Raw genomic sequence first — 15,672 nt, forward strand, 5'->3', positions numbered from 1 at the left:
TCTACACAGATCCTCTTTGCACAAAAGCCTCTTGTGCAAAAACAGACCCCAATTATGTAAATGAGCATGGCAATATGCTAATCAGTACTTCATTTGTATGAACTTTTGCAGAAGAGAGGTGCAGTATGGAGAAAGCCTAGGTGGTAACATAGATTCAGGAAAAATCCCTGGGCTGCAATCCTTAGTTACACACAATAAGAATAATTCACCAGCTCAGACGTGATTTCTAAACCCCCAAACAAGGAAAATAAAACCTGATGGACTAGGGAGACTACTCCCTACTTACACATTTCAGGAAGTCCAATCGTAGCCAACACAAGAGTGTGTGCTCTAAAGAATAAGGTGTCTGATTTTGGATCAAAAGATGAAGGGTGTGAATCCCTTCGCAGTTGTATTTACCTCCATTTGTCTGTGCTTGTGGATCCTGCTATCTTTGGCCTGGAAAGGTCCTATGTAGCAATGTGGTTTTTCTGTAACCCTATTGGAAGGCCTGTAGGTATTCAGTAGGTCTAAACTGAAGCCTTCTTCTGCAGCCAGATGGAAGAGCAGCAGCAATTAGTTGTAAAGCCTGGGGTCACATGCTCATATTCCAGCTATATGTCATTTAAATAGTGCTACACAAGGCTGGGGGGGGGGGGGTCACTTATCCTAGTGGCACCCACTGTCACCAGGCAGGAAACAGATCTCACAGTGAGTAGAGAAAACTTAACAGCATTTTGTCTGGCAAAAGACTGCTTACCAATAGTTGGGGTTGTGCAATGGGCATTCTATGATTCTTGTCCTCACTTTCCTGTTGTTTGTCTGTGTGATCACTGTCTGGTTTGGATCTGTTTCTGTCTGCTGTATAATTGATTTTGCTAGGTGTAAATCAGCTAAGGTGGTGGGGTATGATGGGTTAGGTAATTCTGTTACAGTATGTTATGTTTGGTTAGTGAAATTATACTAAAATAATTGGTTAAGGAAGAACTAAGCAGTATTGAGTTTCTCTATATAAACTGGGGTCCAAGAAAGAGACCAGCAAAAAGAAGGAAAAGGGGAGAAGAGAAGGGAAAGGCAGAGGAGAGAAGACCTTGAAGCAGAACTCACCTCCAAGGCAGCCTAAGACGAGAACAGCCAGGACTCCTCTGCACAGCTGTTGAAATGGTTTGCTGTGTGAATTCTATGGCAGGTGATGTTAGGACTGTGCACTGGAATTATTTACCAGTTTCCCTGGTCCCCCCCCACTACATGCAGCTGTGATGGCCGAGTGGTTAAGGTGTTGGACTCGAAATCCAATAGGGTTTCCCTGTGCAGGTTCAAATCCTGCTCACAGCGAGGCCTGTGTTTTGGCCATACCCCTTCCAATGTGTGTGGCCGTGCTGGTTATGACACATGGACATTGTCATTGAACAGTCTGACAATGCCATAATGAATTGAGTTTGGAGAAATGTTTTGGATTGCTTGAAGTGCTGTATACAAATGTAAACACGTCAAACGTCGATATCGACGTGAGGGAAGAATAAAGGTCAATCATTCCATTTCTAAAAATAGTTTAATAAAAAGCTGGTGAACTGTAAAGGGAAAGGTTCCTGCACAGACACCTTGTTACAACAGTTTCTAATTAGCATCCATTTTTTTCCATCATATTTGACATTGAGATGTCACAGCGTTAAAAAATTCTGACAGGAGTGAAAATCCCCTTCTCCCTCCCCCACCATCTGCTCCCCTTGGGGCAGGGGAGGGGGCCAGGTGGGGCAGCAAACCCCACCCACTGTCTGGCCACATTTCGTACCAGTTTCACCCTGTGCTGGGGTGGAGCAAACCTGGGGAAGGGGGGAAAGGCAGCCTGGGTTCTTTCCAGCCAGGGGGTCCCATTCACCCAGCCTGGGCTGGGCTGCCAGGTGTCTGGTTTTCCACTGGAGGCTCCAGTTACAAAGGGAAAGGGGCAGCAACCGGTTGGCACAAAATGTTCAGGTACCTGCAGTAACTGGCTCCCATCACTGGGGAAAGGAACAGCAGTGCTGGGAGGGGCCTGTCGGTGCCGCAGGGTCACTGTCAGGGGCAGGGATTCCCTCCGGCCTGGGCCGGCACCGGGCAGATGGTCAGGGGAGTCACGTTGGTGCCCCCAGTGTAGAAATAGGGGCGCAGCATCCCAGAAAAGGTGCCGGTGAAGAGATGGGACCTGTAAGTCACATTGTAAAACGAGACCTCGCCCGCCTCGTAGTCCAGAAAAACCCCCACCCGGCTGGGCCTGGCGCTCACGGGGAGGAGGGTGCTGGGGGAGGTGCCGGCCTTGTATGCCCCGTTCCTCAGCCACATGAGCCAGTATCCATTCTTAGGTGAGAATGGGAACTTCCCCTTCCTGCTCACAGATTCCCTGCAGACCCCCACAGTCCACTCAGTCTTGTCTCCCACCTCCACCTCCCAGTAACGCCTCCCGCCCACGAACCCCTCGGCGCCCAGCACTTCAGGGTAACTATCAAATCTCTCCGGGGTGTCAGGCAGATCCTGGCGCGTGTCTTCGTGTCTCACACTTTTCCGATCCTCAGACAGGACGAGTTTGGAATGAGCCGTGTCTGGATCCAGCGTCACGTCCACTGGGGAGAGAGTCACAGAGCCAGGGCCCTCGATGACTCTTGAGGTCCCTGCCAGTTCTGTGATTCTGATAGAGGTGAAGGCAGAGAGGGGCCTCAAGGAGGCAGAGGAGCAGTGACCAGAGGGGCTGGTCCCAAGGGCTAGAGGGATGCAGGGCCAGGGGGCGGAAGGTGGAGGGAGTGTGAGGGGAGGGGGCAGGCAGGAGGGGTGAGGGGAGGGAGGTGGGGCAGGAGGAGAAAGGGGAAGCACCAAGGGGCAGCGTGTGTGTGGGGGGGGGGGGGGAGAAAAATGCCAGAGGACAGGGATGGGGAAGGCACCAGGGCAAATGGGGGTGGTGACGGTGACAGGTTTGATTCTCAGTGGGTGGGAAGGGAAGGGTGGGTGCCAGGGGCCTAGAGAGGTACCAGGGGAGGGGTGAAAAATGAGAGGCTGAGGAGGAGCCAGATGGGCTGGCAGGAATGGGGCAGGTGGAAAGGTGTCAGTGGGGGTGGGCGAAGATTAGAGGAGCAGAAGGGAGGCCATGGGGGCAAGAGGAACAGGCACTATGAAAACCGAGGGGCTAAAGGGAGGGGCAGGTTCTAGCCGGGATTTCGCTAGGAGCCCGGGGGGTGTACACCAGTGCTCCCTCCAGCTGTTCCTAGCCATGTGCGGAATACATTTTATCACATGCACACCCAGGAAACACAGGCTGTGGCCATGTGAACGTTCTGCTAATCTGCTGGGTGGCTCCTGAATTTCCCCTGAGCGCGCAGGGCGGGTGTGACAACAGGGCCCAGACGAGCTCTCCCGGCTGCTGTCTGGGCCGGTGTCAATGGGGCTGCTCCGGCCAACCCACTAGTGCAGTGGTCTCCGACCTTTTTACACCCAAGATCACTTTTTAAGTCTCAGAACAGGCGAAGATCTACTGCCCCGCCCCTTCCTTGAAGCCCCGCCTACATTACGTGAGGAAATCTAATGTAAATGTACTGTGCAGGTGCGCAGTTGAGAGGGCTCAAGAGCTACTCTTAGAGCCCCTGTGATCTACCGGTAGCTCGCGATCTACTGATTGGTGACCACGGCACTAGTGTGTCATCAGGGCCTGAGTGAGCCCCTCCAACAGCTTGGGAGGATCCAGGTGGGGGAGGCGGCAGCTCCAACCTACATTGCCAGGGACACACCTGTCCTGCCTGGGGCCCAGCCCACAGAGCTGGGCTGCCTGGGGATCCGTTCTGCCTGGGGCTGGGCACAAACCACTGAGGTGCCATGTGAGGTCAGGAAATGTCGGGACCCTTTTAGTGTCTGAGTGACAGGCAGCAGCAGGGCTGGGCTGGGCCTGCCTGGGGGAGGGACCCTCAGCACCGAATCTGTGCTAGGCCCCTCTGTGCTCATCAGTTCCCAGCCCCAGCAGGCTTACAAAGTCCTGCAGCGCCCACAGACTAACAGGTTCTGAAACTTGTGATACTGCAACCCCCCCCCTAAGTTGCTCGTGACTCCCCAGGGCCTCGGGACCCACAGTTTGAGAAATGCTGGACTAACAAATAGATTTGTTGTGGGTTTCTCAGCTGCTACAGGACCACTCATGGGTTTTTTAGAATAGACTAACTTGGTCCCCTCTGAGACCTCAGGGCCTGGCGGTTCCCAGCCCCGGCCCTTGTGTTCTTGCTGCATCAGCTGGGAAAGTAACAAAAATGCTGGAGCCCGGCACCTCTCCGGTGACACGTTAAGCACTGACCCGCCCCAGTCGCCCTGCGCTGGGGAAGAGGGGTTTGCTGGGTGCTGGTGAACAGAGGGCGGGTGGCCCAGGGGTTTGCTGGCCCCACAAGCCCGGTTTGCCTGCCCCTCTCTCCCATGCAGAGACAGAGCTGCCCAGGCCAGACTGAGCCTTTGGCTTGGGTCAGTGACAGCTGGAGCTGCAGTCACTGTCCCCAGCAGGGCTCAGCCCTGGAAGCTCCGTATGTGGGGAGGAGGCAGCCTGGCCTGCCTTAGCCGCAAGGTTCCCCACTCAGAGCTGCCATCGCCCAGAGCTGGTGGAACCTCAAGGGACAGGACAAGGTCATTGGGGGGAGGGGCGGGGGGCAGGAGAAGGTGCCAGGGCCGGGCCATTGGGGATGGATCAGTAGAGGGAATGGTGGCACAGAAACAGCAGCAGCCAGAACATGGCTCTGTGGGACTGTGTCAGTGACTTCGCTCCAGCACCTGCTTTGTGCCTGGGAACCTGGTAGAAAAACACGTTTCCTAGGAGGCCAAGACTTTGAAAATTCACTATTTGCCAGGGGCATTGCGTTAACATCATCGCTAGCTCAACAGGCCAGTGTCTGGGGGAGTTTCTCTTCAACTTTTTATTTTTATAATGAATTTTTATGCAAAACAGCCATATTGGGCCAGACCTCGGTCCCTCTGCCCAGTGTCCTGCCTCCTGCCACTGCAGTGCCTGGAGCAGCCAGAGGGAATCGTCTAGTGATCCCTGCCCTGTCATAGAATTATAGAGCTGGAAGACACCACAGGAGCCATCAAGTGGAAGCATGAAATATTGCTGCACCTCGTTTGCATAATTAATGAGCGGCCGCTTTTTGTACAAGAGACTTTTGTACAAAAAGGAGCGGTGTAGACAGTGCCTTTTTGCGCAAAAACCTCTGGTGCAAAAATGGAGCCTAATTAATTATGCAAATGAGGCATGGCAATATTCCATGCTTTGCCTCATTTGCATATTTCTTGCACAAAACAATGCAGTATTGACATAGCCATTGTGTTTAAACAGGAGTTGGGGCCCAAAGCCAGACCCTGGATTTGCCCTGGGCCCAGCCCCACTGGCTGGACACGCCTGGAGTTTTCTCCCCAGGCTGCAGCGTGCTGAGAGGACCCTGCCAGGAAGCGGTTTCCTGCCCCAGGCTGGGGGGGGGGGGGGGATGAGCAGGGTTAAGGTGGGAAGCGTCTCCTGGCCTTAGATCTGGAGCCACAACCCGGCTCCATAACACCCCCCAGCTGCTCCCCGGGCTCCAGCTTTGCCAGCAGGGTGTGTAAGGCCCCCTGGCTCCCAGCCCCTGCCTCTGGGGTCTCTGCACAGGGGTGGGCCCAAGGATCTGGGGTTACTGCACCCCCAAGGGCCGGGATCATCTCCCAGGCCTAGGGCACAGGCATGGTGCTGGAGGGGGAAAGGGTGGGTGAGCCAGTCTCTCCCCAGGGCAGGAGCTGGAGTCACTGACACCAGTGCAAGGCCAGTTACCTGCGAATCCTCGGGCTCGCCTGAGTCCTGGAACAAGCAGAGAGAGAGAGAGAGAGAGAGAGAGAGAGAGAGAGAGAGAGAGAGAGAGAGAGAGAGAGAGAGAGAGATGAGAATTCCCACCGCCGAGCCCCCGGAGCAGGAGCAGGGATGTCCCAACTCCTCCCGCCGCCCCCAGCTCTGCCCTGGCTCCACAGAGCAGGGTCCACAGCCTCTGTCTCCCCTCGGCTGCTCTGTCCCACGCTCCTTGCCTGTGCCCCCCTCACCGCGCCGATCCTCGCGCGCCCGCCCAGCCCAGGGGTTGCTCCGGGCGGGGGAACAGGCTCCCAGCAGCTACCGTGCCCGGTCCTAGGGCAGCACCCGGGATCCTCACCTCTCTCCGCAGCCAGTGCCCCTGGAGGGGAAGAGAAAACCCATCAGTGGGGGGGGGGCAGTGCCCAGGGCTCACGGCCCAGCTCTGCCCCGCGCTGCCAGAGGGGCCCTGGGGAGCAAGGCCCCGGAACCAGCTTCTCTCAGATGTTTCCACCCCCAGCCACGCAGCCCCTGGGATTTCACATGCACAAGAACAGGGGAGGTGCCCAACTCCTATGGGCACCAGTGGGAGTTAGGGGCCCAGCTGCTCTGGGGCTGCTGAAACTCCCGCCAGGCCCATGTGACTTGCCGGGCACCAAGGGGTTCAGACACCGGGCCCAGGCACGTCTGGTGTCAGCCAGGGAGGCTCCACAAACGTCCAGGGAGCTGGGACTTGGGCCCCGAGTCTGTGACAACGTCTCCCACGGCAACTAGCTCCCAGCGTCCCCAGAAACCTCCCCCTGCCCCTCGGCCCGCGCAGGCTGGGCTGGGGGACCCTTTGCTTGGCAGCAGGAGAGGGCGGCCGCAGGGACTGGGGCAGAGGGGGAGGCACCTTCACCGCCTGCCCCTGTTCTCCACCATCCACATCCCTCTGGGATCCTGCCGTTCTGCTCAGAGCAGCCTCCAGGCTCAGGAACCCGCCAGCCCCCCAGGAGCAGACCCTGGGGCCTCAGGGACCCAGCTGGGCCTTTCCACGCCCCTCCCCACACCTGCATAGAGAGAGAGGAGCCCCCAGCAGCGCCGCCCCGTACCCAGGAATCCCGTCACGGCCCCCTGAAGACTGTTCTCTCCTGGGAAGTCCCGGATTCTCCGCTCCAGCTCCGGGCACTTGGGCGCAGGATGCGGCGACGTCGCCTCCTCACCTCTGCAGAGACACGAGGGCGTTATTGGTCTCCCACCTCAGCCCCCCCCCCCCCCCCAAGCCAGACAGGGGAGCAGGTGGGGGCTGGGCCACAGGCAGAGCTCACAGGGCCCTGACCTCGGCTGCCCAGGGAGTTTTTCCTGCCGTGCCTGGCCTGGGGCCTCTCTCCAGCCAGAGGGAAAACAGCCCAGGCAACACCAGGCCCAGCTCCTGCACACCCGGCCCAGCCCATGTGCCCCAAACAGGCCTGGCTGGGCCGCTCCCATGGCTGAGAGAGGGGCCCGTTCTCCAGACCCAGCTGCTCCTCAGCTTCTCCGCTCAGCCCCCAGGGGCCTGGTCACTCCCCATGGAGTGGGGGCTCTGGGATGGGGACACTCCCCCCAAGGCCTAGCCTGGGACATTCAGCTCTTTCCCCACAGCTCCCCCTTCCCCCCATGAGCTATGCCAAAGCTGGGGGCAGGTTCCAGCTGGGCCCTTGGGGTGACCAGCCTCAGCTCTATTAATATTCCCCTGAGCCAGCGCAGCCCCCAGGCAGGGTTCCCCAGCCCAGAACTTTGGGGTAGTACCCTCCCAGCGTGCCTCACACTCGCACAGTGGCAGTGGCACCCCGGGCGGTGGGTACAGAGGGGGCAGGGTTCAGAGGGTGAGACAGGCCCATGGTGGGGGGCTGTGGCTGGATTCACAGCCTGTGCTCTGAGCCTGCTCCCAGCATGACGGGGGTGAGGGGCAGATGGAGCCCGGACGTACCTGCTCACGGCGCTTCTCACACCCTAGAGGGGAAGGAGACAGAGCAGAGAGTCACTGCCCATGGCCCAGCCTGGCTCCCTGCCCCAGAGGGGTCACGCTGCTCCCCCACTCCGTAGGCTGCTCCCCCAGGTGGGAGACCCACTGAAGGGCTGTGCTAGGGGGAGCCGAGCCCCTTTTACATCAGCTGCTTTGCAGGGGGGCCAGGTCCACTTTTTCACCAGCCTTCCTAATGGGCCAAACTCCTGCATCTCTGCAGCCCTGGCCCTGCAGCTGCCCCGGGCCCTGCTCCCTACCCTGAGTTACCCTGTGAGCCCCCAGTGACTGGGCTCCGAGCATGTCTGACCCCGTCTCACCTGCAGCAATTCCAGCGCCGGCTGCCGACACTTCTCCTCCAGCTCCGAGATCAGGGTGCTGAGCCGGGAAATGTCCTCGCCCAGGCGGGCGGCGTGTTCCTCCCTCCTCCTCCCAATCTCCTTGTCCAGCTCTCCCAGGCGGGCCAGCAGGAGGCGCTCTCGCTCTGCCAAGAACTTCCGCAGCCGCTCGCACTCCCAGCCCACCAGCTGCCGCTCCACGTCCGTCTGCCTCTGGGGGCGCAGAGCAGGCGGGGCCGGGACGCGGGTGAGCGGGGCTGTGCGAAGTGGCAGGGCCTTGTCCGGGCTGCGCAGAGCGTTTCACTCCGTGTCTTTGCCAGGTTGGCTGGGTCTGGCCCAGGGCTTGTCCCAGGGCAAAAGTGTCACCAAAAATCACCCCAACCCCCATCACTGCACCAACAGACTGAGGTGCAGCCCGGGCCTTGGGAAATGGGGCCCAAACCAGCCGCTGGCATCCCTGGGGTGTCTGACACTCACACCTGGGGGTCAGCACAGATCTCCCCTCAGCCTGACCCTGCCACAGCTGGGCACATGCAGCAGTTTGACAGGCCTCACCTCTGCCCCTCATGGGAGAGAGGCAGAGCCAGAGGCTGCTTGCAGGCAGCCTGGGGTGAACTCACTGACCTCAGTTGGAACTAACACCAGCGTCCCCCAAGAGTCTGACCCGAACCCCACCGACTCCAGTGGGAACTAGCACCAGGGTAACAGAGGAGCCTGACCTGAACCCCAGTGGGGTTACTCTTGATTTATACCAGGTAGCTGTGAGCGGAGGCCACCCCACACTGAAGTGACCCTGAGCTGTGTCCCTGCATTAACCCTGGAAACCCTTTAACCTTCTGAAGGACCCAGACACCAGCCAGCACAGAGACCCGCCTGATGCTGTCACTGCTCCCCCGTGCAAAGCGGCTGAGCAGGTCCAGGCACCTACCAGGAGCCTCTCGCTCTCCTTGGCCCAGTCGGATTCCAGGCCCCGGAGCGCGTCTCTCTCCTCCCGCAGACGCTGCAGGCAGCTCAGGATTTGCTCCTGCAAACACAGACAGCGGCGCTGGGGGCTGCTTGGAGCCATTGACTCGTGCCCAGCGAGAACAGCGCCACGGAGCAGTGAGGCTGGGGGAGCAGGTCCCCCCCTCTCCAGCCCTTGGTAACTGCCCAGCAGCGCTGCTGGGCCTGGCCCTGGCCCAGCTCCATGTGGCTGGGTTGTGTTCCCAGGCAGGCCCCTGGCTCTACCCAGGGCAGGTCAGAACATGCAGGGGGCTCTGGCGCTGCAGAGAAATTGCCCCTGTAAGTCTGGTCCCTACCTTGCACTCTTGGGCAGCCTCCTCGATGGGCACCACCGTGTGCGCGCGGTGAGCCCGGGACCTGTCGCACACCACACAGATGGGGGCTTGATCCTCCTGGCAGAAGAGCTTCAGGGCCTCCTGGTGCCTCTCGCACCCTGGTTGCCCCTCGGGCGCTGGCCCTGCTGGGAGCTGCAGGCGTTTCACCAGCTCCACGAGGTTCCCCAGCTGGTAGTTTGGCCGCAGGTGTCTCTGTGGGATGGTCTCTCTGCACTGGGGGCAGAAGTTGGGCTCTGACTCCCCCCAGCACCGGCTGAGGCAGGCCCGGCAGAAGCTGTGCCCGCACTCAATAGACACCGGGTCTGTGAAATACTCCAGGCAGATGGGACATGTCACCTCATCCTGGAAGCTCCTGGCCAGGTTCCCAGAAGCCATGGCCCCTCTGCAACCCCACCCTGCGGGTTGGTTTTGTTTCCCAATCAGAAGAAGCAGCGTAGCCTGTTCAAGCTGCTTTATTTTTTTCTAAGCAGGTTGTACAACTCGGAGCCAATCACACTTGCTGGATGGAAATGCAGAAATTAAAAAACCCGCCACAGAAGTCAGACCCTCAGAAATGCCCCAAATAAGCACCAAGCTACCTAAGAAGACTCCCAGGCAGTTTCAGACACACAGACCCTTGCCTGGTTAAAAGGGGGAGCTGTGTTAGTCTGTGACTAAAAGAAGCTTAAAAACCAACAAGTTTTCATGGGCACCGCCCACTGCTCCGTGTTTGCCGTCTGAGGCAGTGGGTTGTGCCACAGAAACTCATGACACTCTCCAGATGTTTTGCTAGTCTCTCAGATGCTACAGGGCCAAGCGTTTAAGGCACCCAGAAGCCGGCGCTGCTCCCGTTTACAGGCGTAGGCAGGAGCTGAAGGACTGTGTCCCCTACAGCGAGCTGGGCCTGGGGAGGGACCCTGAAGGGGCAGTGGGATTAATCCCCCCCCCCATTTACCCCTCATGATTCACAATCAAATTCTGTTCCCCTTTGCCCCCAATAATACTGGGGTGCTGCTGAGGCACGTGACTCGCCCCGTCATTAACGATCAGCAGAGACAGGACCCATTTGGGGACCAGTGTCCCCCAGCAGCTAAGTCAGGGCTGCCCCCCCCAACAGGGTGTTCTACTGCCCCAGGTGGGGTGGGGAATGGGGGTGATAAGGGCCCCCCCGCCCCAGGGCAGGACCCAGAGCGGCCACAGACCCTGCTCCAGGCCCTCGAGTTCCCCTCCCCTCGGGCCCCACAAGCTCAGGCCCATGGGCCCCAGGGGGCTCTGGGCCCCCCCCAGCTGCCCCTTTCTGACACGGGCTGTGACCCGCTTTGGGCCCCGCCCCGCTCTCACCCCGGGGAAAGGCCCCGTCGGGCCGAACTCGCAGCAGCGCCCCCGCTCCGGCTCCGCGGCACGTGCGGAACCCCCCGCGTCGTGACACGCGGTGCCGGCCCCGCCCCCTGCATTCGCCGCTGCCGCCCGGCCCGGGCGCCCAATCGCGCGAGGCGGGGGCGGGGCCAGGCAGCTCCGGGTCAGAGCTAAGCCCGGGCGCGGATCCCAGAGCGGAGTCACTGACCCGCCGCGCACGCGCGGTCCGACCCCTCCCCCCTTCTTCTGCCGCGCGCCGGCCGGGTTTTCAGAGCGTCCCGCCAGCCCCTCCCTGCCCCGCCCGCCTGGGCGTCTGACTCTGTGGCGCGAATTCTGAAGGAGCCGTTGGGGCCGTTACTCGCCGCGAGCCTGGTTCGGCTTCCGGTCCGCGGGGGCGGGGGCGGGGGCGGGGGCGGGGCAGGAGGACTCGGAGGCGCTGAGGTGAGGTGGGCGGGTGGAGGCGGGCGGAGCAGGTGACGTGTCAGATGGGGGCGGGGCAGATACATCGCTGCGGGGCAACGTGGGGAGCTTGGGGCGGGTAGAGATCACGTGACACCGAGGCCGGATAAAACTGACAAGGTGGGGGCGGGGCAACTGGTGAGTTCTTCCCTCTGGACCCCCCCCCCCCCCAGCTGTGCCAGGCTCCCCAGTGCGGGTCTGTCCCCGCCTCCCCGGGCAGGCGAGTCCCCCCGCGGGGGTTACAGGCTGCACTTGGCCTAGGAGCTGCTGCATGTGAGGCAACGGGAGCCCCAGAAACCCGCCCCCGGCCCTTGGGAAGAGCCTCGGCCCTCTGGCTGGGACCCTCTTGTGCAGGAGCGGTTCTTTCTCAGCTTTTCAGGGAAAAAGCCTCTTGTGCCAAAGTGGCCCCTAATTAATTATGCAAATGAAGCTGTGCTTCATTTGCATAAGCTTTTGTGGGAAAAGGGTGTAGTACAGACCTAGCCTGTCTCTCTTTTTCCCTCCTTTTTTCTTCCCCTGCCTTATTTATTCTGGGATCTAGACTCTAATACTCGGTCATCTGAAGAAGTGGCTCTGCCCACGAACGTTCCCGATCCCATCGACATGTTTTCTTAGGGTTTAAGGTGCTACTAGAGCAGGGTCCCCAACCTTTTCACACCCAAGGTCGCTTTTTAAATCTCTGAACAGGCGAAGATCCACCGCCCCGCCCCTGCCTTGGAGCCCCGCCCCCTCTATTCTCCTCCTGTCCATCACTTGCTATCCCCAGCCCTTACTTACACACTCTGATGAACAGTTTATTTTTAAATTATGCGATACATAAAATCATGTGTTTATAGTTCTGAAATAAATGGTCTGTTTTTTATTCAAGGTTCATGCTATTTAAATCTAAAATGAAGCATTTAAATATACATTTTGTGGGGAGGACAGAGTTCTGCAGCTGGGGAGCAAGTGGAGGCAGAGAGTCCCCTACATCTCCAAGGATTCTCCCCCCCAGGGAAACAGGGAAACCAGTGCTTGCCTGCCCTGGGGCCAACCCTCCTGTGCAGTGCACAGAGCCCATGCTCCTTCCTGCAGTACACCCAGTGCACTTCTGGAATCTCCCAAAGTGGCACTGAGCTGTAGGACTTCTGTCCATCCCCAGGATAGCCCACACTACCTCCATTTTCACTGGAGGTAAGTAGTGGAGCTTCTTGGGAGCAAGAGGGAAATGGGGGCAGGGCAGACAGGACACCTTGCAAGCCACTGCTCAAGGCCTTGCCATCAACCATCACCCTGTTGGTGACCACAGATTTAAACAGTTCACATACAATGGAAATCCAAGAAAGGTGAATGTCTTCATTGAATCAACACTCTCACAGGGAGCACTTGGATTTGAACCAAGGACTACTTGATTTGTAGTCAAACACTCTGCCACTGATCTATACCCCCATGTGAGAGCAGTGTCTACAGCCAGTATTGAGAAGTGGGTAGTGAACAAGAGACTTTTGTGTAACACACATCTCAGCTGGGATGGACCCTCACCTACCCTAGATTGTGACTGGTCCTAACAAGGAGTTTTCCTGAAAGCAGCAGAACTGGGGCAGGACAGAGGTTCTGTCCACATGGAAAAGTTCTTTTGGAACAATGGCAGTTATTCCAAAATAACAATGCAAGAGTCTACACAGCAATTCCGTTAGTTTGAAATAACTGAAATAACGGAAGTCTGATTCCAACTTCTGTAGACCTCACTGTATGCAGAAAAATGCCTATTCTGAAATAGCTATTTCAAAATGAGGCCTGTGTACATGCACTACTTCTGCTGTTTCAAAATATCCCCTCCCCAGAGCCATTTTAAGTTATTCAACCAGGGGCTCTAAATCAAGGTAGCATGTCTACATTAGGGAAGCCTCCTTGGACTCATTTTGAGGTTTCCCTGCAGTGTAGTCGTGCTATTTTCAAATAAACTGTTCCAGAATATCTTATTCCAAAATAAACGTGCCGTGTAGACGTAGCCAGAGAGTCCTGAGAGATGAAGCAGCCGGAGGGAAGCCAGGAGAGCAGAGGCCAGTCTGAGAGCTGAGTGTCCCAGATGTCTACCCCAGGCCTTCTGTCTAGGTCCCAGGTGTAAGGGGCAGCACTAATGACTCTGAATCCTCCAATCTGAGTTTAAATCTCAGTGGGACGGGCTAGGGTTTTAGAAAGAAAAAGTGTAGTCCTGGGGTTCAGCTTTAGGAGAACCAAAGAGAGAACAATTTCCATCTTCTGAAGAGAAGGGAAGAGGATTTTCTTCTCCTCAGTTCTAGCCACATCAACCCAGGGAGGAGAAAAAATAACCCTCTGCCCGCTGATTGTCCCCGTCAGCTTCTGTAGCTTCACCTCCTTCCACAGCAGCTCCAGCTTTGAGCTCCAAATCTCAAGGGGCTGGTGAGGAAATGAGGAGCTGGCAGTTCCAGTTAGTGGCTTCCCTGAGAACAAGAGGTGGAGTGTTCACAAGGTGCATTCCCCTCCCCTGCAGAGCAGGGTGTTAGAAAGAGCCAGAAACAGAACAGTCAGACAAGTACTGTTACTAGGGAATGTTTCTGTGGTGTAATAGTTATCCTATTTGCTTGACATACAAAAGGTCACTGGTTCAAAGCCAGCTAGGAACACAGCATCTTCTCTTCTTGCTGCTCCCCTGGGTGCCCGGGTAAGTGCAGCATCTCCTGCCTGGGATAAGCCCAACTCCCATGCGAGGGGGGAGGAGGGTGACATCAGCTGAGAATGCCCCTTGGTGCCAGCCTGGGGAAGCCAGATGGGTCAGGCCAGGCACCTGATGGACACTTCTGTCTCAGCCTCCCCTGCCCTCGGAAGCTGGCGTATGGGGCCAGGTCCTCCTGCTGCTTCCCTTGTGTGACTTGCCCAAGGAGGAAGTGAGGCAGGAATGGGGCAGAGGAGGGAGGCCAAGCTGAGGGGGGCAGGACAAAAGCTCAACGTCTTAGTGGGACTCAGTAGGGTGAGCAGAGACCTCCCCACCCCCTTGTTCTGCCAAATCCTGTGGGGTGGGGCTGGCTGTGGGGAGGCAGAGTCCTGTGCCTGTCTCAGGGCATCCCAGGGAGGCTCCTTGCAGCACAGGAGAAGAAGGGGGCTCTGGGTGGAAGGAAAACAAGCAAAACTGGTCCCAGTAGGCTTGAGCCTAAGGGCTCCAGTTTGGCCCAGCTGAGTCACAGGTGCCTTGTGTAGGTCCCATGGTCTAAGAGGCAGCACTAAGGACTCTGAGTCAACCCTCTATGCTGCACCTACACTTAAAATAAGATGTTACATCAGGGCTCTGTCTACGCTACAGAGACAACGCTTTAGTCCAGAGAACACATCTGCCGAATTATTTTCGGAAGAGCAGACAATCGTTTTTGGTGCCTTTGTGAACCTCGTTTTATGAAGAAGGGATGTTACAAAAAAAGGTTGTTTTCCCACCTTTGGCCCAGTGTAAACAGGCAAAAATTGGAAAAACTTCTTCCAGAAAAAGCTATTCAAACTGGGGTTCACAATTTGCCTAGCTTTTTCAGAAGAACAGTATAGTGTAGACATAGCTTGAGTGATGCACAGCACTGGTAGGAGACATGGAGGGACGAAAGGGTCTGTGGCCACCTGCAGCCTTTGCCTCCTCCCTCGCTGGGGTCTCCTGGGAACTGTCTGGACTAAAGCCCATCCTGGTGTCAGCCTAAGGATTGCCTGTTCTGTAAAAGCTGCTCTGGAAATGAGGAAGCAGCTAAAGTGACTCTGGTGGGATTTGAACCCACAACCTTTGAATAACTGACCTAAATCACAGTGAGCACCAAAGCTTAGAAGTCCAACATGCTTTCCATTGCACCACAGAACCACATGGAATGCTGGCTTTGCTGTCCCTGATATCTGCTTTGCAGCCTGGCAATTGCTGGGGGAAAAGAAAGGGGAGCCAGGTCTGTCTCTTTTCGGAGAGCAGGTAAGAAGAGGGAGGGGCCACTGAGCCCCCTGACAGTGAAAACAATTGGGCTATGTCTACGCTGGCAGGTTCTTGAGCCAGAAATATGCAAATGAGACTAAGCATTGCGCAAGAGGGGTTTTCTTGCACAAGAGGGGGCTGTGTAGATGCTCCTTCTGGCACAAGAGCCTCTTCCACAACAATGGTGGCTGATTAGATATGCAAATGAGGCTCACCCACTCCGTTGGCCACTTGCCACTGCTCCTACCAGCCGCCCGCCAGCCACTCCCTCCAGCCACCCCATCCATGCTGCTGTGGGTGCCAGTGTCTCACCACACTGTGAAATCAGACCAGAGACAGACACTGTCAGTAAACACTCATATTGGAAACGCTCCTCTGGATGCTGGGCCCACCACAGCCGTGTGCTGCTGCCATCTGCCTGCTCCGTGGACATCTTCCCATTGCAGAGCGCGTGCCGAGCCAGACTGTGACTAGACAGCCTGTCTCTGGGCACCCAGGGA

General features: G+C 57.5%; 1 protein-coding gene and 3 non-coding genes across 7 annotated transcripts; 1 reads left to right on the forward strand and 3 right to left on the reverse strand.

Moving 5' to 3' along the window:
- The first annotated feature begins 1,232 nt into the window (after nucleotides 1-1,232).
- TRNAS-CGA (transfer RNA serine (anticodon CGA)) lies at nucleotides 1,233-1,314 on the forward strand. The gene has a single exon. It is a non-coding gene; the product is annotated as a tRNA-Ser (tRNA).
- A 65-nt stretch (nucleotides 1,315-1,379) lies between these two features.
- Nucleotides 1,380-11,156, reverse strand: LOC142821537 (zinc finger protein RFP-like). 4 transcript variants are annotated; one of them, XM_075912769.1, is made up of 9 exons: nucleotides 10,985-11,156; nucleotides 9,403-9,940; nucleotides 9,033-9,128; nucleotides 8,087-8,317; nucleotides 7,734-7,756; nucleotides 6,835-6,989; nucleotides 6,147-6,167; nucleotides 5,777-5,803; nucleotides 1,380-2,576 (listed from the first exon to the last, which is right to left on the reverse strand). In XM_075912769.1, the coding sequence occupies exons 2-9, from the start codon at nucleotides 9,814-9,816 to the stop codon at nucleotides 2,035-2,037; spliced, it is 1,509 nt and encodes a 502-aa protein (XP_075768884.1). In that variant the 5' UTR covers nucleotides 9,817-9,940; nucleotides 10,985-11,156; the 3' UTR covers nucleotides 1,380-2,034. The 4 variants fall into 4 exon arrangements, with proteins under 4 accessions (XP_075768884.1, XP_075768883.1, XP_075768885.1 ...); XM_075912768.1 differs by lacking the exon at nucleotides 10,985-11,156 and adding an exon at nucleotides 10,762-10,978 and having other exon boundaries at nucleotides 1,381-2,576; XM_075912770.1 differs by lacking the exon at nucleotides 10,985-11,156 and adding an exon at nucleotides 10,762-10,978 and having other exon boundaries at nucleotides 1,386-2,576; nucleotides 6,877-6,989.
- A 1,435-nt stretch (nucleotides 11,157-12,591) lies between these two features.
- On the reverse strand, nucleotides 12,592-12,663 carry TRNAC-ACA (transfer RNA cysteine (anticodon ACA)). The gene has a single exon. It is a non-coding gene; the product is annotated as a tRNA-Cys (tRNA).
- A 2,302-nt stretch (nucleotides 12,664-14,965) lies between these two features.
- On the reverse strand, nucleotides 14,966-15,070 carry TRNAR-UCU (transfer RNA arginine (anticodon UCU)). The gene is made up of 2 exons: nucleotides 15,034-15,070; nucleotides 14,966-15,001 (listed from the first exon to the last, which is right to left on the reverse strand). It is a non-coding gene; the product is annotated as a tRNA-Arg (tRNA).
- Between the last annotated feature and the right edge of the window lie 602 nt (nucleotides 15,071-15,672).

Source organism: Pelodiscus sinensis, chromosome 31 (assembly GCF_049634645.1).
Source record: "Pelodiscus sinensis isolate JC-2024 chromosome 31, ASM4963464v1, whole genome shotgun sequence".
NCBI lineage: Eukaryota > Metazoa > Chordata > Testudines > Trionychidae > Pelodiscus > Pelodiscus sinensis.

Bases quoted from the DNA above. Each gene is read 5' to 3' on its own strand.
- LOC142821537 (XM_075912769.1), bottom strand. From the start codon at position 9,816: ATGGCTTCTGGGAACCTGGCCAGGAGCTTCCAGGATGAGGTGACATGT. The intron at 5,804-6,146 runs GTGAGGATCCCG...TGCTTGTTCCAG, and splicing joins GGCACTGGCTGCGGAGAGAG to GACTCAGGCGAGCCCGAGGA. The intron at 2,577-5,776 runs GTAACTGGCCTT...CTCTCTCCCCAG, and splicing joins GCGAGCCCGAGGATTCGCAG to TGGACGTGACGCTGGATCCA.